This window comes from Bombyx mandarina, chromosome A1 (genome assembly GCF_030267445.1).
Source record: "Bombyx mandarina strain Sakado chromosome A1, ASM3026744v2".
In the NCBI taxonomy this organism is placed as follows: Eukaryota; Metazoa; Arthropoda; class Insecta; order Lepidoptera; family Bombycidae; genus Bombyx; species Bombyx mandarina.
In genome coordinates, this window is record NC_143234.1 from 1878332 (window position 1) to 1906277 (window position 27946).

The following is a 27946-nucleotide window of genomic DNA, read 5'->3' on the forward strand; positions in this document are numbered from 1 at the left end:
CGCATCAGCACTTTTACATCACTCCTGTAACTGTTTTGTTTACTCACTCAAATCGTAGTATAGTACACGTTCAGCACTTATATACAGCGGTATTCACCACATCGACATACATAGATAGAATTAGTTACTTGTTAGCGAAGTATATAATAAACGGATATTCTTTGACTATCTCTCAGTAGTTACAACGACTGCCCCATCCTTCAAACCGAAACGCATTACTGCTTCACGGCAGAGATAGGCAGAGTGGTGGTGCCTACCCGTGCAGACTCACAAAAGATCCTACCACCAGTAAAATATGTCTACAATAACCACATCTTTATACAAACACAATATACTGAACATATTTTGTTTAGAAATTAAAAACATTTAAAACATTACATTTATTTTTAATTGTTGTTTTGTCATCGGTCCTCACTGTGTGCGCTCAAATTAAATCTGATACCTTGAATTTGACGAAAATTACGTCAAAAAATTCAACACACAAACATATCGAGCTAATAAGGGCGTGTTGTCTATTACAAAAAAAGAACCATGTGTTTTTGTTTCTTTTTTTTACATCGAAGACATTTGACACTGACAATATGATATGCCAAGACAGTAGAAGTGGTTGGGGCAACGAGCCAGGTCCGCGGGGCGAGCTCACCATGAGTCCCACGGCGGTGAGGCTGATGTTGAGCTCCTTGGTCTGCAGCGCGAAGGCGGCGGCCGTGTTGAGCACGCGGCGCAGGCAGCGCGGGCCGGCGCAGCCCAGCAGGTCGCCGGCCACCACCTGCGCGCACTGGAACGCCGACCTGATTAGCTGCTCGCTGTGGGACGTGGGCGGCATTAGTTGCGAGCTGAGGGTAGGTCCAGGCACCGCTAACAGTATCAACTAAACAAACAAATCTTATTCAATATTTAACTGCCAGTGAGGATGTTCGCGCTCTGTATGTATCCGTCCTTATCTTTTTATAAATAGCTAACGGCTAGCGACCCGCCCTCGCTTCGCTTCGGAAACTGTAATTTATTATTGATTTCTCCACTATTTAATGGATGTTATTATACCTAGTCAGGTCATAAGTATTGTCACACAGTAAAAACTTTTCTTTTAGAATGCTGGCCACAAAAAAGTTTATTGAATTCGAATTTCGAATTGTTCATGAAAATAAAAAAATATAACTATATAAATAATATAAATGTATACTTTTAGAATTTTACTCATTTTTAAATATGGAGTGGACGCTTAAAGAAGACCGTGTTGCAGTTATTGCGTTGCATCGTTGCGGTTACGCGCCAATTCAAATTTTTAACATACTGAAAAATTTGAATATAACCAAAAGATTCGTTTATCGTACCATCAAACGATACAATGAAGACTCTAGTGTAGATGACAGGTCAAGAAGTGGTCGCCCTCGGTCTGTTAGGACTCCAGCAGTGATAAAAGCTGTGAAGGCGCGAATTCAAAGAAATCCCAAACGTAAGCAGAAACTGTTGGCCCTTCAGATGGGGTTAAGCAGAACCACGGTGAAAAGGGTGTTAAATGAAGACTTAGGGCTTCGGGCATATCGAAGAAAAACAGGACATCGTTTGAATGCTCGTCTAATGGACCTGAGACTGAAGAGATGCCGCGCTTTGTTGAAGCGGTACGCGGGAAAAAAATATCAGGAAATTCTTTTTTCGGATGAAAAAATTTTTACCGTAGAAGAGAGCTACAACAAACAAAATGATAAGGTGTACGCACACAGTAGTGAAGAAGCGAGCAACCGTATTCCGCGTGTCCAACGAGGTCATTTTCCATCCTCGCTCATGGTATGGTTGGGAGTTTCTTATTGGGGCTTAACAGAGGTACATTTTTGTGAGAAAGGTGTAAAAACGAATGCAGTTGTGTATCAAAATACAGTCCTGACGAACCTTGTGGAACCTGTTTCTCATACCATGTTCAATAACAGGCACTGGGTATTCCAACAAGATTCGGCGCCAGCTCATAGAGCGAAGAGCACACAAGACTGGCTGGCGGCGCGTGAAATCGACTTCATCCGGCACGAAGACTGGCCCTCCTCCAGTCCAGATTTGAATCCGTTAGATTACAAGATATGGCAACACTTGGAGGAAAATGCGTGCTCAAAGCCTCATCCCAATTTGGAGTCACTCAAGACATCCTTGATTAAGGCAGCCGCCGATATTGACATGGACCTCGTTCGTGCTGCGATAGACGACTGGCCGCGCAGATTGAAGGCCTGTATTCAAAATCACGGAGGTCATTTTGAATAAACTTTAGTGTCATAAGAATCTATGTTTTGTTAAGTTCATTTTGGTATATGAATGGTTACATAATGAATAAACTTGTTTCAATTATTTTACATTAAACATGTGACAGAATTTATGACCTGACTAGGTACATATAAACCTTCCTCTTCAATCACTCTATCTATTAAAAAAAACCGCATCCAAATCTGTTGCGTAGCTTTAAAGATTTAAACATACATAGGGATATAGGAACAGATAAAGCGACTTTGTTTTATACTATGTAGTGACTAGCTGTACCCGTCTGCTTCGCTAGCCATTTAAAATTAACATTTTTATTTCTCACCCCCACAAAGATTCTCATCATTAACGCCCCCGCAACTGGTGTAGGGAGGTCAACACTCATATAAATATTAGCCTATCCATTAAATACATGTATTTTCTACATGGATACCAAGTTTCAAGTCAATCGGATGCACGGTTCAGTAGTTATAACGGAACATCCGTAAAACCACTGTAGATTTACATATTAAAATAGATTCAATTCTACTGTACGTGTTTATATCACTGAACTCTTCCTAAACGGTTCTTAAACCAATTTGAATGATTTTTTTGTATGCATTTTGGGTGGTACCCTGGATGGTTTAGATTCACAAATCAGCCCGGCAGATGGCGCTGCAGTCGGTATCTAGGTTATTTATCTGTACTAAACAGCTGGATGAACATGTCAACATTTGTCCGGTCGACTAGTATACAGTATGATTACTTTAAAAAATACCGTCTTAAAATTAATTTTCTGTCGCTGCAGTATTCTTTGATCGCTATTTACCGTTCCATATAAAATTACTTAAAGTACACAAAAAAATAAATAATAGTTTAAAAAAACTAACAAAATACGCTTTTATAGAAAACTAGCGACCCGCCCTCGCTTCGCTTCGGAAACATTAAAACACACATGAAACCAAAAAAAAAAAAGTAAAAAAAAAAAAAAAAGTAGCCTATGTTCATCAGGGACAATGTCGGCTTCTAATGGAAAAAGAATTTTTCAAATCGGTCCAGTAGTTTCGGAGCCTATTCGAAACAAACAAACAAACAAATCTTTCCTCTTTATAATATTATTATAGAAAATACTACTAAAAAAAAGGAAATTAATTTTAATAAATCTGAATTAAAAATAGTGTAAGAAAAAATTAATTTTATTGTAAAAAAGCGTGGGGTGCTTTTCAGGATATTATCAAAATAACCCTTCTACTCATATTTGTTCATAAAATATTCATAACTACTGATACCAAGCACCCCACGTTTTTTTTACAATAAAATTATTTTTTCTTACACTATTTTTAATTTAAATTTATTAAAATTTACTATCCATTTTTAGTTGGATTTTCTATAAAAGCGTATTATATATATATTTTTTAAACTATTATTTATTTTTCATTTTTTAGTTGAATTTCAATTTTTAAATTTTTTTTAAATTACGAATTATCATCGGTCCTTAATAAGTATACCAAATTTCGATTTAATCCGACGTTTTGAAGGGGGTCAAAATCATGTTCAAAGATTTCGTTACAAACATACATACGTCTGAAGCTAATAAAAGCGTATTAAAATGGAAAACATCCATGTTAATCCTCCAAATTCGGACACATGTTTTTATTCAAACATAATCTAAATAAATCAGAGTAATAATTATTGTGAGGGTGTCAGCGTCGAGTGCCGCGTTACCTGTGGTGCTCGGAGATGGCGGAGATGACTTGCATCATGAGCGGCCAGGCGGCGCCCAGCTGGTCCCCGCGCGAGTGCAGCAGCCGCGCCGCGCACTCCAGCTGGCGGGCGCGCACGTCCGCGTGCCGCACCGAGCACAGCTCCGCCAGCGGCTCCAGCAGCAGCCGGGACCGGGCCTGACACAAGCCCCGCTCTGAGCTGACGTCCACCACTAAGCCCAGCTTTGGGACTCACAATGTAGGCCGTTGCAAGCCGCACACATAATGTATCTACGTTCTTAACGAACCAGTAGCTCATTTATTCGCCAGTATAGCCAAAGTACGGCCACATATAAAAAAAATATAAATTTCATTGCACCTACCACTATTCACTCTGCACTACGTTTGGTTGACTGGTAGAGAATGCCTTAGGCATTAAGTCCGCCAATGCAAATTTTACATGAAGTGTAATAAATAAATAAATTTGCCGTCGCACTGACAATCGGTGGGGCACAAAAGTACTGGAGTGGAGACCTCGTACTGGACGTCGTAACATGGGTAGACAACCAACGATGTGGACCGATGACCTGGTCAAAGTAGTCGGTAGAGATTGGATGAGAAAGGCAAAAGACCGAAGAGAATGGGGTGCACTCGAAGAGACCTACACTCAGCATTGGGTGGACACTGGTTGAAGAAGAGAAAGCCAAAGCGAACTAACAAAACCTTCACTCACATCAGTTACATGAACGGGATTATTATGGTGGTACTGGAATGCTGCTTGAACGAGATACGTGATGGCCTCCACTCCCCACTCTCGCATCCTGATGTGCGGGTGCTGACACACCTCCAACAAGTGGTTGGTGATGGGTCTCCACATCACCTCTATCCGGTGCATGTTCGCCAGACCTGTTTCTAGAAGTTTTGCCACGGCGAACAGCGATGGCTCCTGCAAAGGGTGAGATTTGCATTAGATAACATCTCGTTAAGGGGAAAATTTCTTTATGGAAATGAAAGTTGGCATGTGTTATCGCCCGTGTATGGCAGACGAGCATACAGCCCACCTGATGGTGAGTGGTTACCATCGCCCATGGACTTCAGCAATGCCAAGGGCAGAGCCAAGCCGCTTCCTACGAATGCAATGACGAATCTTGATAAAGCCAGTTTGATTGAACGATAGGATCAACTACAGAGACTTTGCTTTCTTTTATTTATTTGCTTAGACGAGTTTCAATTCTGCTTGGCCTGAGCTTGGCGAATGATGCATCTCTCTCTGTGTTCGAAGCCCATAGACAGGATCCAACATCACTTTCTTTGATAAAATACACACTTATAACTCAAAGTGGGTGGCGTATTTATGTTGTAGATGTCTATGGGTACTATCTAGTAACCACTTAACATCAGGTGGGCTGTGAGTTCGTCCACCCATCTAAGCAATAAATAAAAAAAAGTCACACAACGTAGGCTATTGAGAAAGTCAGCTAGCTACTGAGTTACCCGATTTGAATAAGCCAGTTCCATGGCCTCGTTGGAAAGCTTGCACAGCGCGTCGATTAGGTGGTGCAGAGCCACGTCGTCCAAGTCCTTGGAAGACTCGAACACCCGGGATAGCATTGCTGACAGAGCTGTTATAAGACACCGGTATGAAACTCCCGGGACTACACTATATGTACATGCAATCAACAAGGACTATCTTCCATTTACAATTCACGATAGTTTCTCATTCTTTCCATTTATACGTTATAAAGTGTATCTTTTTTATAGACGATATTTGTCAACCGTTTAAATTTGTCTGATAAGTAATAACCATTTCATATTTTGTTTTGTTGAGGTAATTCGAAAATAAAAACTTAACAATCTTCAACTTTTATAATTATTAGAATCACTTCTTAAAGATCTTAACAAACAAAAAAAAAGTCCATTGACGAATAGAGAATTGAGACTGGTACTCGACTGAAATATCTTTGCCTAATTTCACATTAAAAGATTAGCAAAATTAATTCTAAATTTAAAATAGGGATGGTTTAACTGTAAAAAAATTCATAAAAGTAAAAAAGAAAGCGAGATCACATGCACCAATTTCAAACGCCACGTGTCAAAATGACATTTAAAGGACAACTCTAGAACACAACAAACAAAGCAACAACACAATAGTGCTGAACGCTTGTGGGATAAAAAAAAGACAGAGCAATGACGTCACAAGAGTGTAAACCTATTTTATAGTGCAATCAATGTACATTAAGGCATAGAATCGCCAGCAAGCTCCAACCCAGTGCCTCGTGAATGACACAAGCTTAAATCATAACTTCCTTTAAACATTATGTATCTATTTGGAATTACTTCATTAATTAAGACCACTTTTTCTTAATTGTAATGATAATTGCAGATCTGTTAAAATTTCAATGCACACTTAAATATAATTTTAAGTGAAAAGTTCTAATCAATCTCTTTTTTTAATGCCGAAAGCATCACCTTAACAAACAATAATATTGAGTAAGGAATGATTAAGAAAATATAATTATGATGGCTCCTTCCTGGTCTTTATAACTACAAAAGAACGGCTTAGAAGATATGATTCTGATTAATGGCTCTTATGACTACAAGCTTTCTATTCACTTGTTTAAAAAAATTTGTATATGTGTGAATTCAGATATCAATACAATGGCGAACACCCTGCAAACAACTCTATTTGTAAATTCAATTGTGACATTAAATTTGTCTTAACGAGTACAGTTTACAGAAAAGTATATATTTTTTGCAAATTCCTAAATATTTATGTCAAGTCATCTAATGCATAAAGTTAACATTTTTGTTTGTTTGTTCGTGATTTATGGGTTCGAACAGTGTTTCCGGGTCGACTTGGAACGGGATGCATTAATTTTGGAACTTCAACTAGGGTTATTAGTTGTCGAGAGAAGCTAGGTGGAGCGCGAGTAATAACATCAAATGAAACAATTTCATATATTTCTTGATGGCCACAGCCGAACGTGGTCAGCATTTATGAGTACGTCAGTAAATTAACAACATAATGACATTTAAATTTTGAGTTTTTTTTATGCAAGCGGTACATAGTTGTGGGACCAGTGGTGTTTGGAAATAAATTCTAAATTCCAATTAGATACAGTAATTAAAACAAATGTATTTTATTTATATTTTATACCGCTCATGACTCCGAGGGACTCTGCGACGGGAACTTGCTGAACTGAAAAAGTTTCATCAGGAGAATAAACACAATAACATCGTCACAGTATAATCGATTTAATATCGATAACACGAAACATTAAATCGATTATTTATTTATTAATTTCGGGGATCTTAAGTTTTCAAGAACTCACCGGGCAAGTCTGCCATTACCGCGGACGTGCTCATGACCGCGTTGGCGTCTGCACTGGCGCGACTGGCCTTCATACTGCCACCAGTCGATGGCTTCAGACCCAAGATCCAGACCTGGTACGGATAACGTTCGGGATGAATTGATATTTATTATTATTGTATATCAGGCACTGGTGAAATGGTTCATATCCATGGAAGTGATTTGTTTATTTATGAAATTATTAGATTAATGACTCCCATCCGCGAGAAGCTGTAGTCCCGTAGGCTACCAACGAATAGATAGGAATCTGTTTTTATGGTGAATAAGCTAGTAGCCTAAGTAGTAAGCTAGTATACAATTAAAACTTTAACGTCACTCTTCAATATAGTTCAACATTCAAGTTGATGTCCATGGACTCCGCTAACCAAACAAAATCAGTTCAGATTCATTTACAGTTTTTGCGGCATTATTTTTACGAAATTTTTGGTAACATTATTAAAAAGTGTGAAGGACGATAAGAGGTGAGTGAGCGAAGAAATGATATATGATAGAGGAGTGTTGATGGAGAAAACATGTTGCGCCGACCCCAGGTGACTCTGGGAGAAGGGCAAGAGAATGATGATGATTATTTATATTAAGTTTTTCTAGAAATATATTTTATTCGCCGAATTAGTTTTTGTTCGGGCTTAATGAGTAAACCTAACTAACTATTAAGCTTCTCGTAAATGTGAAAATGCACAAGTGTCATGTTTTTTTCGAATTATCCAAAGTCTCAAATTCCTACCACTCTAATACCTGTCGTTATTTGATTTATAAAAAACAAGGTCTTATAAATTTATAATATTAAAGACTTGGCTGTATGTACTACTTTCCCTTCGCCTATCTAAGCGGACAACAAAAAAGATCCATACCAAATGCTGCAGCGTGGTTAGAACCGGGAACCAGGCCTGCTGTATGACGTCACCGTCGCGCTGCGCCGCGCACAGTAGCGCCTTCATGGCGGTCACGTGTCTTGACGTCACCATCACGAAGGACTGCTGCTGTCCTGGTGTCGTGTATTAATACAAGCGTGTTTTTATTTGTATGTGGATCAGCTGGCGACATCCTCAGAGAGTATACAATAACATCATGGAAATGAAGGTAATATTATGGGCAAATTTTAGTTTTTTTTTTTTTTTATTGCTTAGATGGGTGGACGAGCTCACAGCCCACCTGGTGATAAGCGGTTACTGGAGCCCATAGACATCTAGAACGTAAATGCGTCGAACGTAAAGGTGGGTACCTTGAGATATAAGTTCTAAGGTCTCAAGTATAGTTACAACGGCTGCCCCACCCTTCAAACCGAAACGCATTACTGCTTCACGGCAGAAATAGGCAGGGTGGTGGTACCCACCGGCGCGGACTCACAACAGGTCCTACCACCAGTAATTACGCAAATTATAATTTTGCGGGTTTTGATTTTTATTGCACGATGTTATTCCTTCACCGTGGAAGTCAATCGTGAACATTTGTTGAGTACGTATTTCATTAGACAAATTGGTACCCGCCTGCGGGATTTGAACACCGGTGCATCGCTTCAACACGAATGCACCGGACGTCTTATCCTTTAGGCCACGACGACTTCATAAAGTCCTGTTGAGATATGTAAACGCGTATTCGTCATCACTACATAGTATAAAACAAAGTCGCTTTCTCTGTCCCTATATCCCTATGAATGCTTAAATCTTTAAAACTACGCAACGGATTTTGATGCAGTTTTTTTAATAGATAGAGTGATTGAAGAGGAAGGTTTATATGTATAATAACATCCATTAAATAGTGGAGAAAGAGAAATCAATTATAAATTACAGTTTCCGAAGCGAAGCGAGGGCGGGTCATTAGTTAATCTCATAATTCGCAGGGTCGCGATGAGACTTCGAGAATATTCCAGCCCACTGAGTTTCTCGCCGGATCTTCTCCGTGGGTTCCGATTCCAATCTGGTGGTAGATTATGCAAAGCACGGCTCTTGCTAGGGCTAGTGTTAGCAAATTCTCTCAGGTTGAGCCCGTGAGCTCACCTACCCGTCCGGGCGTAGCTACCAGTGAATAGGTAGGGAAAAACAAAAGAAGAGAATATTGCTTAAACGTTCGCGTCACTTTCTTTTGTATACAGTACAACCTTTATTTATTTATTGCCGTTATAGGCAGACGAGCATACGGCCCACCTGACGATGAGTGGTTACCGTCGCCCATGGACTTCAGCAATGCCAAGGACAGAGCCAAGTCGCTGCCTACCGAACTTCTCACTAGCTTTACCTCCGAATGGAGGGTGAAGGTCAATTTTTTTAACCACGGAGGTTGTGTAATTATCATCATCATCATTATCCTGCCCTTCTCCCAGTCACCTAGGGTCGGCGCAACATGTTTTCTCCTTCCATACTCTTCTACCATATACCATTTCTTCGCTTACTGCCCTCTTACCCATATCGTCTTTCACGTTCTTCCATCCATTTCTTCTTAGGTCTACTTCTTCCTCTATATTCTTCCACATTCTCTTACCAACCTCATTTTCATTTCGTCTCATTACATGTCCATACCATCCCAAACGCACACTTCTCAGCATCTCTGTCACATGTGCCACTTTCAGACTTCCTCTAACACACATCCATCGCAACATTCGCATCTCTGCTGCATGCAATCGCCGTTCGTGTAATCAGTGAGTATAGTTACCAGAGGCCGGCGCGGCCGAGGGCAGCGGCGTCCCGACCCACACGACGTGGTGCCGACAGTCGGGCTCCGGCGCGGCGGGCTCGCGTCTCCACGGACACGCGCCCAGGGCTCCGGCGGCGTACTGCGCGGGCAGCGCACTGCGGCACAACGCGCCCACGCACGCGTCCCGCCCCGCAGACACGCCCACCTGCACACGGGAGCACCGCCGAGTGCACAGGGTAACTTGACCGTTGAGAGAGCTGGTGGCATGGTGGATAGCACAGTCATGCGTTCCGGTTTAAATAGCAGGACGGTTTTATACGGCTTCGGCTTCGGCAACGCGTTTCAATGTGGTGTTGCATCCAATATTATTCGATAAGAACAGAAAAAAGGAATAAAGCATTTCTACAGGAACGATGCAGTTTACTGGTGGTAGGACCTCTTGTGAGTCCGCACGGGTGGGTACCACCACCCCGCCATTTCTGCCGTGAAGTAGTAATGCGTTTCGGTTTGAAGGGTGGGGCAGCCGTTGTAACTATACTCGAAACCTTAGAACTTATATCTCAAGATGGGTGGCGCATTTATGTTGTAGATGTCTATGGGCTCCGGTAACAATTTAACACTAGGTGGGCCGTGAGTTCGTTCACCCATCATCGTCAGCCTGCGGCAATCCATTGCTGGACATAGGCCTCCCCAAAGCTCGCCACTGAACCCGATCTTCGGTTCACTCACCCATCATCCACCCATCTATGCAATAAAAAAATCTGGGCATGAAGACAAGCGGGGTTGCGGAAGTGATTGTTTCATTTTTCATGTGACCAGTGTTTCCATCGTACAGTAAAACGGTTAGGTCACCCCCATAACCGGCTCCAATGATAGGCATTAACACTGACCTTGCCGCTGACCCTGGCCAGCGTCTGTATGGCGCGCAGTATGTTCTCCAGCTCGCCGATGCTCGCGTCGGCCAGCACTGACAAGCCCCACACCAGGCCGCACCACGAAGACTTTAACAACTAAAAAAAAAATCAATTTTTTTTATAGCCCTTGTTAGCAGGCAAACATACCGTCCACCTAATGACGAGTTGTTACCGTCGCCCACGGACTTCAGCAATGCCAGGGACAGAGCCAAGCCGCTGCCTACAATGTATACGTGTCACTTAAAACTAACAAACAATACGTTCACCTGATCACTAGCGGTGCTGTACGCTGTAAGGCAGCACGTAATATTATGAACTTTTTTTTTCGAATTCGTAAATTTTGACGAAAAGCTATGTATATTTTAATATGTATGAAATATTTTTTGGCAATTTTCACGGAATAATATTCATACCATCAACGACACTCAAAGTAAATACATAAAAATTGCCTTTAAATATTTTTAGATACGTGAACGCTTGTGCTTGTGTGCGTGCGTGCGTGCTTGCGTGCGTGCGTGCTTGCGTGCGTGCGTGCGTGCTTGCGTGCGTGCGTGCGTGCGTGTGTTTATATTTGCGTGCTTGTGTGTATTAGTGTGTAAGGCAGACGTGTGTATGTGTTAGCCATCTCTGGCCTCGCTGCCCGCGTGTAACATACAGACCTGTAATCTCAGCTCCGTTTCTTTGTCGCTATCGTCGGAGGCCGATTGAACTACGTTCGAATTCTGATCAGCTTCGACGCTGTGCCCGTTACTGGTTAAGCTCTGCTCCATCGTGGCCGTGTCTAAAAATAAAAAGCTTCCTTTAGTGACGCAATAGTCGGATTAGTTGGCCGAGGGGCAGCGGTTCGATTCTCACTTCAGGCCTAAAGAACAGGTCTCATATACATGTATAGATTGTCGGTTTTGGCAATTGGGCTTTCTTTAGGTCTCTTTCGATGTTTGACCACCAGGTCGATGGCGGGCGGTCTCTACCTTTCTTTTGTTCTGACAAGCCCAATGTGACTTTCACCACATGATCGTCGTCCCGTCTCATAATATGGCCATACCATCTAAGGCGATTTTCCGTCATTTTGTCTGTGATTGATGTAACTTTAATTTATTTATTTGATTGATTTGATGCTGAATATTTATTTTAATATTTTATACCTGTGTTAGTTTTATTTGAATTGAGTTCTTTTTCATCGCCGTCATGAAGATCTTCATACATTTCTTGTAACCTGTTTATACCGAAAAAAAAAAAGCATATATTTGTGTCCAAACAAAGGGTCCATGAGAATAAAATATTTTAACAATGACTTCCAAACGATCGAATTAACACCCAGTGACTGTACTATCAGTAATCGCTAAACTAAAGCTGTCGGAAATAGGGTATATTCAGAAAAAATACTACTATAAAAACAGGACTTTTTGGCGAGAACGCGAGGAGTGAAGTTGTGTTGGTTTGTTTTATTTTGTTTATTTAGTGTTTCTTCGGGTTTAAATGTGTAATAACGGTAGTTTATTAATTTGTTTAGTATTTCCAGTTTCACCAGGACAGGTGAGCGAGCAAAGGCTCAGCCAAGAGGGGTGGGATTTGCTAGCAGCTGCCCGAGCGCCTCCAAAGGAGACCTAACAACTCAAGAACAGCTACTTCGCGAATGAGAACAAATATTACTTCATATTTGCGGTTATTTTTATACAGAAATTAAAAGCTGCAAGTATTCAAAACGTCACATATAATGTACACGAAATTGAGCCGTAAAAATAATTATAATTAAGTTCATTTCAATTGTGAGTGTTACCTGAAGTACTCGGACCCCTCCACGGTTATGGCTATGGACCGTATGATCTCCATCAAGCACGCGTAGGCGACAGAGATGCCGTATCCGTCTTGGATCGTAGGGGCCTCGGTTCGATCCAGCATCTCTATGCTGATCAAACATTTACGATTTTATTATGAGGAAATCTCACTAGTAGCATCTGCTTTGACGGCGTAGTTTATTGCTAAAACCAACTAACTCTCTGTCAATTCGTATTAAAATGATTATCGGAGCGCATACAAATAAAAGCCGGTAAAATTTCATAATTTAGACCGTGTCTTCAAAAATGAAATTTAAGACAACGATAATATTCACGTCATCTAATTGATAATATTTGTTTATATAATAATATGTTTTTATATGTATATGTCGCATCCGGGTCAATAGTTCGGAATATCAACGATACACAAACGTCAAAGTGACAGAATGGCCGTGTCGTGGTTGACGACTTTTAGTAATATTAAGACGGTGGTTTTGATTATTATTTTAAATGATGAAATGTTGTTTTGATAAATATCACAAAATGAAGGGTAGACTCCGTAACGCCACAGTTATAAAATGGCGGTACGTGGACAGAGTCGTGGCATTCGTGTCAGACAGTGATTCCGTCCGTCTCAGCAGTGAGTCTCTGACGGTCAGTCAGTCAGTCAGTCGGTCTGTCGGTATGTGCAACGAAACTGTCGGTTTATCCTGTCATTGTGAAAGTTGTGTGTGTTGAGTTTCACTAACTATTATTGAAAAGTTTTATTGACTAAACTGAGTTCAATCGAATACGAGTGATGACGAAACTACCGCTTAGCCATCCCTGACGTGTGCCGACATATATATTTATATATATCTATATATTTATGTATATGTATTTATTTAAGTACTATGTATTATGTATGTTATATATACACATAATATATGTTTAAGTAATATCCCCTTCACACTACACCTACCAAGCTTCATCTCTGCACTCCCCTAAGGTAGACTGTTAGAGAATGCCTATGGCATTAAGTCCGCCTTTATACTTTCTAGTATAAGAAGTTATAAATAAATAAATAAATATTTAACAGTTTAGAATTTCCTTCGGTAATCACGAATTATAGACATAATTAACACGTTGAACGCCATGACGGACGCCATGTGTCCACGGCGCATACTGTCCTCTAGGGACGCACCAGTATATCAAGACCGTCCAAAAATCGTTGAGGTGTTCTTTCTCGCGGTATACCTTGTGACCCCCTGAAACCGGCTTATTGGGGGTTACGGGGTATCAGCCGCTGCGGTCCCCTGTGCTAAGCATTGTTTCCAGTCTGGCGTTCAAGGTCTTACAAGGACTAATACGGGTCAATCTCGCATTTTTATTGTCATTACATTACTTCCTGATCACGGACGCGACTGCCAGGTACGGCGACAATAAAAAAGCGAAGTTAAATCGTAAAAGCAGTTTTGATTAGGTAGCGGCCACGAGCGGAGCATGCGGCGAGAACGTTGAACTCACTAGACAGCCTTGGCTGTACCACGCTCGAATGTGACGCAGAGCGGCAGCCAGACTCCCTTGCAGTAGAACCCCGATTGCTGGGGTATCGCCGATGTACCTGTGACCAAATATATAAGTTACTACAGTCAAAATCTGTTATTACGACATCGAAGGGACTGCTCATATTCAGTCGTAAAAACCGATAGTCGTAACAACCGGTGATGTTTAATGTGTATCATGCAAGTACAAACAAATCGATAGGGAATTATTGGAAAAATATATTTATATAATACGCGATTTTTCTTCAATATTAATTTGTTTTATTTTTCTTTGCGACATTTTGAAAGTTTCACGAATAACTCCACAAAGTTTTGGTGCATCTTGTGTATAGATAAGTAACAAAATAACTGAAAAGATATGAAGAAGCGGGCTTTGTCTACCGCATGCACGTGTTTTGTTTCTAAGAATTAGAAAAGACCCTATACTACAATAAATCTAATTGTTTTCTTTCCTGATTTTAAAAGCCATTGAAGACAAATGTGGATACCTATTCAAATTGTTTACAATACAGCTTAGCCGGTCGTTCTAACAGATCTAATTCTCCGAAATATTAGTTAAATGTGGTCGTTTTATGAGGTATGTCGTTATTACCAATGTCGTAGAAAGCAATATTTTTAATAAGGCGGTCATATGGCATTCAGCCGGGACCTTTGTTCTTGGTTATTATAACCGGCATGTTGTATTAAACGATGTCGCAGTAAACGGTTTTGACTGTATTTTATTTTATATAGTCGGTTAAACTATAGACGTCAACAATGTATCCGGTCACCCTCCTCGTCTAACCCGTCGCTTGCGGCGAAGGGCTCGACGAGCGAATTAACCCATAGACACAGCCCACTGAGTTTCTCGCCGGATCTTCTCAGTGGGTCGCGTTTCCAATCCGGTGGTAGATTCTGCGAAGCACTGCTCAAAATATGTTGCCATCCTTCTTGAGGCATGAGTTCTAAGTTTCAATTCTATAGTTTAACGACTGCCCAACCGTTTAAACGGGAACGCTCATCGCATCATAAATCGGCAGGGTGGTGGTACCTACCCGTACGGGCTCCTAAGACGCCAAATAATTCCCCCCTCCCCGCCACCAAATAAAAAAGAACCTAATGAGAACGAGAACATTCTCCTTTTTTTAAGTCGTTTAAAAATAGATGGCAAAAGTTCGATTTTGACGTTTTAGTTTTGTAATCTCCCGCCAAATTGAACGGTGGTCGGGCAACATTTAAAAAAAAACGTGAACTCATTAGAGATTGGCAGTAAAGCTTCTAAACTTTAAAATTCAATAATACTGCGCTATCGTACAGCAGGTTGGCAAACTTTGTTAATCTGTGTATTTTAACTCGCTGACGTTTTCAATCACACAATCCAGGCAGCCATGGATTTGAGATTAGTAATTATTCTACAAGCAATAACATTAACGTTTCCTATTGGACTAAAAAAAAATATTTCAGATATGCTACGTAAGTTCTTTAGAACCGTTCTCATGACTTATTATGAGACAATTTTTACGATAACATTTCTAGAATTAACCTTAAAATCGTGGTGTGGTAGTCCAGTTAACTTCAAGTGCAATGCAAAAATAAAAATTATTCAAGAATATGCAGTAAAGCAATTAAAATACAACTTTAGAACATTTTATTGAATTTTCAACACCAGCTCCAGCGAGAAACAAACGTTAAAATAATTATTATTCACTTAATTTTTCAATAGAGCTACAGAGTTTGCTGAAGCCAGACTATGTGGTATTAAGGGCTATCCACAGAAGCACACACCGCAACACGAATTTTCTTTTCAATTCTGTCTGATCCATTCGAATTTTATATTTATAAATTAATCGTTTATCTCTAAGTCGTCGTGGCCTAAAGGACCAAGTATTCGTATCTAGCGATGAAACGGTGTTCGAAACCCGCAGGTAAGTACCAATTTGTCTAATGAAATACGTACTCAACAAATGTTCACGATTTACTTCCACGGTGAAGGAATAGCATCGTATAATAAAAATCAAACCCTCAAAATTATAATTTGCGTAATTAACGGTGGTAGGACGTCCGCACTGATAAGTACCACCGCCCAGCCTATTTCTGCCGTGAAGCAGTAACGCGTTTCGGTTTGAAGGGTGGTGCAGCCGTTGTAACTATACTGAGACCTTAGAACTTACATCTCAAGGTGGGTGGCGGCATTTACGTTGTGGATGTCTATGAGTTCCGGAAACCATTTAACATCTTTTGAGTGTGAGCTGAGCCATCTAAGCAATAAAAAAACTCTTCAGAGAACAGATACACCCTGATGATGAATGCGAAAATACAAGCCCACAAGATACGTTGCACGAGACGTTTCTCCCCTGGAACTTGCATGAAAGCCGTCGAACCGATGTGGACTTATGTACTGCGTACTCAGAATTGCATGTACGTAATTACAACGATTGACTTGTACGATACGATTGCGACTATTTACTGATGGTAGGACGTCTTGTGAGTCCGCAAGCTCTCAGTATAGCAGGGGTCGGCAACCTGTTTGTCCTTAAGGGCGCAATACTAAATTTGAAAATCACCGAGAGCGCATATTTTACAGATAATCAACAGGTATAATAAATAGGCATTAAAAAAATTGATTTTTTATAACTTTATTTTGTTGGTGTCATACATAATGATACATATAATTTTGTGTGAAACTTGGGTGTCCATATATTCAGCTAATTTCTTATAATTGGGGATATATTTAGAGTTCCCGGTCCTTAAGCAATTATCTGAAGTCATTAAGCTTTGCTCGGTATTTTAATTTCAAATATTTCATTCCCATTCTTCGTTAAATTATATGTTCTTTTTCTTTTACATTTATCCATGAAGGGTTTTGAAAGAAAATAATTATTTCGGATTACTTGGTAGTTTTAAATGCCCGGTCTACGCGTGGTCTATTCGAAATATGATCACACACTAACAAAAAATACGTGCGTGTTATTAGATACGCTCAAGGTTAGCAAACTGCTAATCTATGCACAATCTTAAACTCAACTGACTACTTGCTGTATATCGCCGTTTGACAAGAGTAAGTAAATCGATCTGGCTATCATACATTTACATTAGTCCAGCGAGGGCGCATTAAAAAACCGATCGGGGGCGCCGCGTTGCCTACCAGTTACAACGGCTGCCCCGCCCTTCAAATCGAAACGCATTACTGCTTCACGGCAGAAATAGGCAGGGTCGTGGTACCTACTCGCGCGGACTCACAAGAGGTCCTACCACCAGTAAAATCGTTGGACTGAATACATTTAATCTCTTTTCCAGCCCACGATTAGGATGCCCTACCGAGAGACGTTCCAATCGCTTCCGTTCCTTCGAATCGTGCATAATCTGTCGTTCGCTTCTCCAATTAATGGTGTATTTCGCGAAATTCGACTCCTTGAACATCTCCAGTCGATGGGACAGTTTAGATTTGAGAGCACACCACCACGGTTCGTACGATTATCACGTCAAGGGGTGAAAAGCTTTTTTTTTGTTATTGCTTAGATGGGTTGACGAGCTCACAGTCCACCTTCCACCTGGTATTAAGTGGTTACTGGAGCCCATAGACATCTACAACGTAAATGCGCCACCCACCTTGAGATATAAGCTATTTGGTATAAGCGAAATTTTTGCAACTTTACTGATGACAAGGAGAAAGAGACAACTTGTGACAGCCCTACGTACCAGCGGGGTAGTCTAGGACTACAGCAACAACATGGTTGAAGTTCAATTAAAAACATCGAACTGTTGATGCTAAGCACCAAATAAAAAGCACCTTTAATTACAAAGTAAATGTCGCGTATTAAGCAAAATGTCCCTTAATCCAAATAACGTTTTACCACTCGATAGACATCTTTAGATTGGCAATTTGTGCAGTCAATATTGCAGCAAATATTGTATTATTCACCTGATGGCGAGTAGTTACCATCGCTCATAGACCTCAGCTATGACAGGGGCAGAGTCAAGTTGCTGCCTACCATTGAATACTCTCAGCAAGGCTCTATATTTAATATAGCCGTACTCACCCATTTAAAATTATTTAAAATCAACATTACTATTAATTGTTATTATTATTAGGGAGTCCAACACTCATATAAATAGTAGCCTATTAATTAAGTACATGTATTTTCTACATGGATACCAAAATTCAAGTCAATCGGATGCATGGTTCAGTAGTTATAACGGAATATCCACTGTAGATTTATATATTATTAGTATAGATATAGATTATCTGTGCTAAATTATGTTACGAAGTATGTTAAAAGCTTTTGTAAGCTGTAAGGATTAATTTAATTTATATTCTCAGGAACCACTGGGTCAATAAAAGATTTCAACATCACGATTTCCGACGAGGACTATTATTACCCTGAAGAGTATGCCACCCTCCGAGAGTACAGATCCGATGAGTTTGTAGGTCCAATTCCGAAGATTGACCATGATTTTTCTGATGAACAATTAGATGACGTTGCGTAATTAAACCTCTACTACGGAAGCATAATGTCGTCCACGATTCAAATGAAAACTTCTCTGATTTAAAATAAAACATTTGACACTAAAAAGAGACAACAATACATCGGTAGGATTTACCCTGCGAGAGAACGAGATAGAACACTTATGTGTATACATAACACGGGTGAATGTTGTACGTATTGGTCTTGAGGTCTTATCTTTTAAATATCAGAACTAAATATATTTTGACAAGTTCGAAATTCAACCTTCCCTGAAGATAGCGTATAATAAATGGTATCTTGATTCATTTGTGTCTGATTTAAATTTGTATCTTCTTTTTTTCCCTACCTCTTCGCTAGTAGGCTAGGGGGCTATTTTAGGCACGCCTGGACGAGTACCTGAGCTCAAAGGCTCAACCTGAGATTATTTTCTAATACTAACACGACCCACTGAGAAGATCAGGCGAGAAACTGGGCTGTATCTATGGGTTAGTTCGATAATTGAACTCTTCATCGTAATCATCGAGGAAGTATCCAATTCAAGTCTCCGACATTCGATTACGCTAAAGTCAGGTATAATTTTGGTGTTAACGTATGAACGTCACACAACACAGAACCGTCGTCTTTATGCCCGTCAGATTTTTCTGAATAAATTGAACCTGGGTAGGTTTTATGATAAAAGTGGTCATGAGACATGTCCTTCTTCAAACGAGGAAGGCGGAGAGTACTTTATGGTAGGCAGCGGCTTGGCTCTGCCCCTGGCATTGCTGAGGTCCATGAACAACAAATTAAGAATTTAACGCCTCTTCTTACGATCATACGACTTATCGAATTGTCAGTAGTTAAAGACGCGTATGGCCCCAGGCCCAAAAAAAAAAAGAAGGATGTTGCACACGCACCGGGGGGCGCGGTGGATCCTGGCGCGGCGAACAGGCTCTGCACGTAGGCGCCCAGCGCGTTCACGATGTCCTGGAAGATGTTGGTGGCGTGCGGCTTCATGTCGTAGCAGTCGCAAAACGACTTCAGCAGCTCTGGGCACAACGCGCATACGAACTTACTTCGAACACACTATGTAAAGACTTTTGACTTTTTGGCGGGAAAGCGAGGAGTGAAGTTGTGTGATTTTGTCTATTTAGTGTTTCTTCAGGTTTAAATGTGTAATAACGGTGGTTTATTAACTGCTTAATATCTGTGAAAGTTCACAAATGTGGGGAAATCAAACAAAACCGCTGAAAATAACTTCACGGGATCCTCCAAAAAGTCTACTGAAAAAATCTCAGTAAATGACCACCATTTTACTGAGATTATATTTCATCCCATAACATTTCATCTGACTACATTGAATTTCATCCCAGTTGATTAATGTTTCAAATTTATCATCTTCATTTCATTTCACTCCAAGTTATCATTTTTCACAAAAATAAGAATGTAAATTAAAATAAGACATGACGTAAAGGTCTACACATTACCAGTTCATGAAATCCCTTAAAAAAAATGTGAAGACTTTTTGAACCCGCGGGCGTTCGTTGACCCGAGCATCAGCTGTTTTTGATTTACTGTTCATTACTGTTTCTTTTAGTAATGTATTTTTTATGAAACATTGGTTCATTTAACTGTACTAACATGACGGAGCGTAAATAATAAAACGTTTTTTTTCCGTCCCATTATCAAAAGTGTCATTAGTACTATCGTTAGTTTTCGTAAGCGGTCTCCTAACACCCAATTTATAATTATGTCTAGGATCGAATTCGACTTAAGATCAAGTTTATCTGTTTTTTATTCGCTAAGACCGTACTTACTGGGCTGTATTGTCATCTTGTGTAAAACTTCTAAAGCTAAAGCTCGCTGCCACAACGGCTTGTCGGGATCTAGAAATTTTATCGTTAGCGACAGAAATATTTCGCACTCCGTCACCTGGAACAGAATGTTTATTGTACAATGATGTCACAAATGATCTTACCTAGTCCACGAGTAATCAGTCCATACGATTCAATCGAAATATGTTTACTGGTATATGCTTGCACTGGCGTCAGTTATGTTATAAGTTTTATGCAACAGTAATCGTTATACAACCTCATCTCGCGATTCATACGTGCCGATAAGACAATTTCAAGTAGTCGTAAAGAATTACCAAAATTTGTTTAAAAAAAATATCGATAAAAAAATCGATACGAACTACTTATGTCAATATAAAAATCGATACGAAATACTTATATCGATATTAATTAACGTCATACTCACAAGTAAAGAGTGGTATTTGTGCAGAATTACTGAGACGAGTCTGAGTAGCCTCATCGTGACGGGGAAGTGCGGGCGCTCGGGTGTTCCGCCCCCATTCGCGCCCGCAGCCCCCGGGATGTGCAGGGCCGTCAACGCAGCCCTGGAATGGTTAACACGATTATATCACACGGGCATGATTTTTGTGTGCTTAGTGCGAGTTTTTTAGCTTCTCAATCGCGTAAAAGTTAACTTAAATCTGTATGGAATTGGAACAGCGCCCCTAGCGGATACGAAGGGAAGCTGTTCCAACTTTAAAATCAAACCCGCAAATTATAATATGCGTAATTACTGGTGGTAGGACCACTTGTGAATCCGCGCGGGTGGGTACCAGCACCCCGCCTATTTCTGCCGTGAAGCAGTAATGAGTTTCGGTTTGAAGGGCGAGGCAGCCGTTGTAACTATACTTGAGACCTTAGAACTTATATCTCAAGGTGGGAGGCGCATTTACGTTATAGATGTCTATGGGCTCCAGTAACCACTTAACACCAGGTGGGCTGTGAGCCCATCTAAGCAATAAATAAAAAATAAAAAATAAATTACATGTCAGCCTCACGTCAGCCTCATGTCAGTTTATCATAAGTTACATTTTACAATTAAATTATGATGTTTTCAATAATTTTAATAATTTACTGTTTTCGTGATCACGAACGGCTCGTCTGCAACGGTCAAAGTAGTTCTGACTGTGTCTAAGACTAAAGAAAAGACTACGAGGGTAGTTGGCCAATAGTCTCTGTCTTCTCACAGTCTCAAGCAGAGGTCAATGACGAAAACGTGGTACTCATTCTTGATTTGAACCTACAGGACATCTTCCAACAGCAATGCCAGACACCTCGTTTCCAGCAGTAGTGTGACGTCACAGATAGCTACCTGTACTTGACGTTCGGTGAGAACAGTTTGATTATCAGCGCGCAAACGTGCTCCTTCAACAGGAACCTGAACTCGGATATCTGAAATAGAAACGTACATAAACGGCTACGAGAAACAATTATTATATACAAACATCTGCCGCGTCTCGAAGTGATAAGGGGTCGTGATGGTCATTCTGTTTACTGTAATATTTTATTTATTGGGGCATCGATGCTCTCTCCGAGATCGTGTCCGTCGCATATCTGGAAGCGTCTCCAGTCTACACGGGCTACTTTCGATACATCCGCATCATGCAAGCGTTAATACATTACCGCTTTTCGTTACATTGCTCTGTCTGTGACGCATCACGCTTTACACGTCATTACGGTTCCTCCCGATCCATGAACGGTGCTTTTTTTTTTTTTTAAATTGCCCTTGTAGGCAGACGAGCATACGGCCCACCTGATGGTGAGTGGTTACCGTCGCCCATGGACTTCAGCAATGCCAGGGGCAGAGCCAAGCCGCTGCCTACCGCTTAATACTCTCCACAAGCCTCGTTTGAAGAAGGACATGACATAGCGTTCGGGAAACACCGTGGAGGGGAGCTCATTCCATAGTCGGATGGTACGTGGCAAAAAATACCTCTGGAAACGCACTGTGGATGACCGCAGTGGCTCCAGGTAGTGTGGATGAACTCTACTCCGGTGGCGGGCGCTGCGATGGTAAAAACGAGATGCCGGTATCATCTCGAACAATTCCTCAGAGTAGAGCACTCCCCATGGAACATAAGGTACAACACCACCATGGTTAGGTACCACAAGCACCGGTCACCGTCCTCGTCGAACCCGTCGCTTGCGACGAAGGGCTCGACGAGCGAATTAACACAGTCCACTAAGTTTCTCGCCGGATCTTCTCAGTGGGTCGCGTTTCCGATCCGTTTGGTAGATTCTGCGAAGCACTGCTCTTGCTAGGGCCAATGTTAGCAACACTCCGGTTTGAGCTCCGTGAGCTCACCTACATGTTAGGGTAAAGCTGAAATAGCCTCTCAAGGCTTTCAGCATATGTAGAAAAAAATTTAAAAAAAAAACAAGCTTAATGACCATTCTCCAAACTAGAAACGAGAGAAACTTAAAAGTAACACAAAGTTACCTTATTATATACTTTATATACCTTAATACAGTGCTATCAAATAAAAAAAATTAATAATCACCTTGAAGAAAACCGGTGAGAAGTCAGTAAGTACTGTGTCCAGTAACTCCAGACCGAATGTCTTGGGCACATCCGATATGCCGACGAGCCAGTGGGCGGCGTCACCGTTTATTAACTGAATTATATCCTGGAATCAAATTAGATTTTCGTAATACGCTTTTGGGGTTTTGGATTTAAAAAAAAAAAAAATACAATTATCTGTATGTATATAAGCGAAACTTGGGAGAGGCCTGTGACGATGATGTTTATATATGTATACATATATATGCAATGACAAAAAGTTAACTACCATTTTTTTAATTGGTTTTGAAGCTATTGGAAACTTTAGTGTAATTTTTTTTTCAAAATGTCAATTATTCCGTCCCCTCAGCTAAAGAGACGAGGATGCATCCTTAGTACATTTCATCGCCTCGAAATAAATATTGTCTCCAACGTCTAGTCGAGCGAACTACCAAATGATGTTTGATAACAACTCACTTGCAAAATAAGATAGGCATCAACGGCACACGGTTTGAGGTCCTTTGGCGCTTTGTTATTACTCTGCAATCTAACATCGGCCGGATTCACTTTTAGATTACCTGAAATTAGAACACAATAAACATTTAAAGAGTACGTCTGATCAAAAAGTATTTACAAGACAGTCTTATCCCATCACATTTTTTGTAGACAACTGTAACAAGATAATTTTAAGTATATTATGTAGTGAGCATAGCGGAGTCTTCGTGAGTTCAAGAAATAGCTCAAATATTCATATATTTAAAAAATCATCTAAGATAACTGTACAGAGAATAAAAAATTATACAATATATTGAATAATATTTGTCCTTTATGCGTTTCTGAACCATTGATCCGATTGTGATTTTTAAATTTTTTTAATCGACCAAAAAAAAACAAATAAATAAACAAAATATTGAAAAATTTACAATTTGAAATAAAGCCATACTTAAAAGATTGTCGTAAATTAATGAGGGCTTTTTGGAGGGAACGCGAGGAGTCAAGTGTGTAATTTATTTAATTTTGTCTATTTAATATTTCTTCAGGTTTAAATATGTAGTAACGGTGGTTTACTAACCGTTTAATATCTGTGAAAGTGCACAAATGTGGGAAAAAGAAACAAAGCCTCTCTCTGAACGTAACTTCTCGGGATCCTCCAAAAAGTCCACTGAAAAAATCTCAGTAAATGACCACCATTTTACTGAGATTATATTTCATCTGACTTCATTGAATTTCATCCCAGTTGATTAATGGTTCCAATTTATCATCTTCATTTCATTTTGACTCCATTTTATCATTTTTCATAAAAATAAGAAGGTAAATTAAAAGAAGACATGACCTAAAGGTCTTCGTTACAAGGTCCTAAAATCCCTTTAAAAAAAATATGTGAAGACTTTTTGAACGCCCGGGCGTTCGTTGACCCGAGCATCAGCTGTTTTTGATTTTGTGTTTCATTGCTGGTTTTTTTTAAAGTAAAGTCATATATTTTTTAAGAAACTATCGTTTCATTTAGTTTTACTAACATGATGGAGCGTAAATAATGCTAATAAAACGTTTTAAAAATATGATTTTTTTTTTTTAGTATCTATGAAAGTGCACAAATGTGGGAAAATCAAACAAGCCACTGAACGTAACTTCACGGGATCCTCCAAAAAGTCCACTGAAAAAGTCTAAGTAAATGACCACCATTTTACTGAGATTGTATTTCATCCCATATCATCTCATCTCATTTCATCTCATTACATTTCGTTTTTATTTCATTTCATGCCATGTTAATCATAATAAAGTTAATCATATTAATCAACTTCATTTCATTTAATAATATCATACAAAAAAGTTTTCATTAAAATTAAAATAAGACTTGACCTAAAGGTCTTAGTTACCAGGTCATAAAATCCCTTAAAAAAAAAGTTAATGAGAAGCGATAAATGTTTATTACCATCTGCCTCAGCAAGTGCCCTCTCAAAAACTAAGGCGACGAGCTGCCTCACAGTGGCGGCTGCGGCGTGACTCGTGCTAATATCCCTTGTCTCCGTTGTAGATACCATCTTCATACACATCACCATTGTCTGAAAATTTTTGTACAAGAAAACTCTGCCAGCTGCTTACGAGATATTGTGATCTATTTATTTTAATGGTGTTTACGACCTTTTGGGCATCATTGGGTCATAGATTTTGTTAAAAGTCGCGCCAATAAAGAAACGAATCTAAAATGGCGGCGGCGATCATGCGCTCTCGCTCTAAACTATTGCTGTGTTTAGTCGCACACGGCGCGTACTGCATGCAAAAAAATATCAGTTCTGACTTCGTTGTTGAGTTCGAGTTTTTTCACTTTCGAGTTTTGCGACTTAGATGACTGGCAGCAAAAGTGTCTGCGCAAGTTGCATCCCAGATGAGACATCTCCCTCTCTGCCAGGGCGGAAAGTAAAATAAAGTACATTCTCATTTGTTTTTTTTTTATTTTTTTAAATAAACAACTTTTTATTTGTTGACCCTACCATCTGTCAGTGTACATAGATGCCATTTTCGATTCGTTTCTTTATTGGCGCGGCTTATACTATCTACAACATACATCTACATCTACAATTAAACTCACATTGCTAACACTTAGTTGAACGAAAATCGCCCTTTAGATTTTTTCTTTTTTTATTGCATAGATCAGTGGACGAGCTCACAGCTCACTAGGTGTTAAGTGGTCACCGGAGCCCGTAGACATCTACAACGTAAATGCCGCCACCAACCTTGAGATATGAGTTCTAAGGTCTCAGTATAGTTAAAATGGCTGCCCCACCCTTCAAGCCGAAACACATTAGTGCTTCACGGCAGAAATAGGCAGGGCGGTAGTACCTACACGTGCGGACTCACTAGAGGTTCTACCACCGGTAACAATACATAATAAGTTATATGATATTATAATAAAGATCACAGTGTCTTATATAATGTATATTTGTGGTTTTACTTAATTATATTATTTCATTGCTTACCCGTGCCAACGTGTCTCCATGTACCAAATCAGAGGTAGTCATCAACAAAGCGGCAGTTTGAAGCAACTTTAGCTCTAAGACCCCGGCCTGGCCTAGATTGTATAAGCAGTCCACCACATGCCTTGCGCCTTTCGCGTCTATCCCTTGCTGAGCTATTAAACGCTGGATAGTCCCTAGGCAGAACTGACGAGAGATAACATATTAAATTTTTTTTGAGTAATTTAGTGTTGTAAATATTGTGGAGTCAAAAAAGGCTGTCATCAAGTTGCCTAAAAGTACCTTTCTAGTTTCAATGGTTTTTATTTTATTTTTTTATTGCCCTTGTAGGTAGGTAGGCATATGGCCCACCTGATGATGAGTGGTCACCGTTTCTCATGGACGTATTGCCAGGGGCAGAGATAAGCCGCTCTCTTCCGAAAATTGAGATAGTAGAAAAAAAAAAGTGTAATATTATATATTTTTAAGGAGTCTGGTGCTATTTTGTATTTACTATATTGAAAGCAACCTCTTCTGTATAAATCTTTATAATAGGAAATCGAATCAAATAGTACATAAATTATGATGTATTTACACACATTAATCATAGTTATAATATGTCACTGGATGGGAAGTTGTAACAGCTGCAGTTGAATCTTAATATATCCATACTTTGGTACTTGGATCTTTGTGCAGTTTCTTTTTGACCTAAATACTAAAAGAGTCTGATCTTTAGTCTATAAGTTAAACATTATTTATGCAATAATCTCATTGTTAACACTTTATTAAAAAAAAATTGTTTTGAAGATGATAATATAAAAGGGTCTTCTCTTGCCAATGTGACAGGCAGATAGGCAGAACCTATTGAGAACTCTAAAACAGACTTCTTTCAGTACAAAATACAGATTTAAATGAATTCGCCTTGACTAACTCAAATACTCAGTAGCATCTAGAAACACATTGTTTAAAAACGATGTGTTTCTAGATGGTTGAATACTTAAATAATAAATGTGATTTCTGTATCTGTAAAAATACTTTTAATTATACTTATAATTTGTAAGAACTAAAGAAAATACTAGATTCTGGAATATATCTATATATATAAAAATTCATTGCTGTTTGTTAGTCTCGCAAAACACGAGAATGGCTGAACCGATTTGGCTAATTTTGGTCTTGAACTATTTGTGGAAGTCCAGAGAAGGTTTAAAAGGTAGATAAATGAATGAAAATGCTCGGAATTAAATAAAAATAACAATTTTGTTTTTCTTTTGATGTGTCCCCCGTTGGACAGATTCCTTTTGTTCATTTTATTTTATACAAAAGTTTAGGTCTTTTATTTATCGATTGAGGCACTACGAAGTCTGCCGGGTCAGCTAGTAACAAATAAAATCAATTCTGATTATATTTAATGTAATTTACATAACTAAATTTCAAATATTTTTATCACGCTAATGTATAAACCATGTTTTACTGAGATTAAATGTAAAAAAACATGTATGGGTAATACATATAAATTATCAGATAAATATAAAATTATCTTTATACAGTTCATTCTTAGTTTTATTGTTAACTGCATGTAACTTCAATAAATTTATATGGAGACTGGACATAGGTATCAGCTTATATAATACAATCATAATATGTGGTGCAAAATTAAAACAGGGATTAATTAATAATTATATCTATACTAATATTATAAAGAGGAAAGATTTGTTTGTTTGTTTGTTTCGAATAGGCTCCGAAACTACTGGACTGATTTGAAAAATTATTTTTCCATTAGAAGCCGACATTGTCCCTGATGAACATAGGCTACTTTTATTTATTTATTTTTTTGGTTTCATGTGTGTTTTAATGTTTCCGAAGCGAAGCGAGGGCGGGTCGCTAGTTGATTAATAAATATAATAATTAAAGAATTCAATTATACTTTTTGATTTTACACAACACAAGGATTCTGGATTACATGATTCCATAGTTAATTTTTTTATTGCTTCTCACAGCCCACCTGGTGTTAAGTGGTTACTGGAGCCCATAGACATCTGCAACGTAAATGCG

At 39.4% G+C, this 27946-nt stretch overlaps 1 protein-coding gene across 2 annotated transcripts in view; it reads right to left on the reverse strand.

Annotated features, from left to right (window-relative positions):
• The window catches only part of mon2 (Mon2 homolog, regulator of endosome-to-Golgi trafficking), a 52536-nt gene that overhangs the window by 21723 nt on the left and 2867 nt on the right, over nt 1-27946 (reverse strand). Inside the window, exons 3-23 of one of the 2 annotated variants that reach the window (XM_089739957.1) lie at nt 25919-26101; nt 24874-25003; nt 23418-23518; nt 22942-23067; nt 21753-21832; nt 20847-20985; nt 20405-20519; nt 19505-19636; nt 14126-14222; nt 12622-12750; nt 11987-12057; nt 11501-11622; nt 10818-10937; nt 9946-10132; nt 8148-8281; nt 7259-7370; nt 7084-7125; nt 5421-5548; nt 4660-4872; nt 3949-4124; nt 644-806 (exon numbers count right to left, since the gene is read on the reverse strand). In XM_089739957.1, coding sequence (XP_089596083.1) covers nt 644-806; nt 3949-4124; nt 4660-4872; nt 5421-5548; nt 7084-7125; nt 7259-7370; nt 8148-8281; nt 9946-10132; nt 10818-10937; nt 11501-11622; nt 11987-12057; nt 12622-12750; nt 14126-14222; nt 19505-19636; nt 20405-20519; nt 20847-20985; nt 21753-21832; nt 22942-23067; nt 23418-23518; nt 24874-25003; nt 25919-26101 — 2700 coding nt within the window. The remainder of the gene's footprint in view (nt 1-643; nt 807-3948; nt 4125-4659; nt 4873-5420; nt 5549-7083; nt 7126-7258; nt 7371-8147; nt 8282-9945; nt 10133-10817; nt 10938-11500; nt 11623-11986; nt 12058-12621; nt 12751-14125; nt 14223-19504; nt 19637-20404; nt 20520-20846; nt 20986-21752; nt 21833-22941; nt 23068-23417; nt 23519-24873; nt 25004-25918; nt 26102-27946) is intronic. The other variant, XM_089739958.1, reaches the window with a different exon arrangement.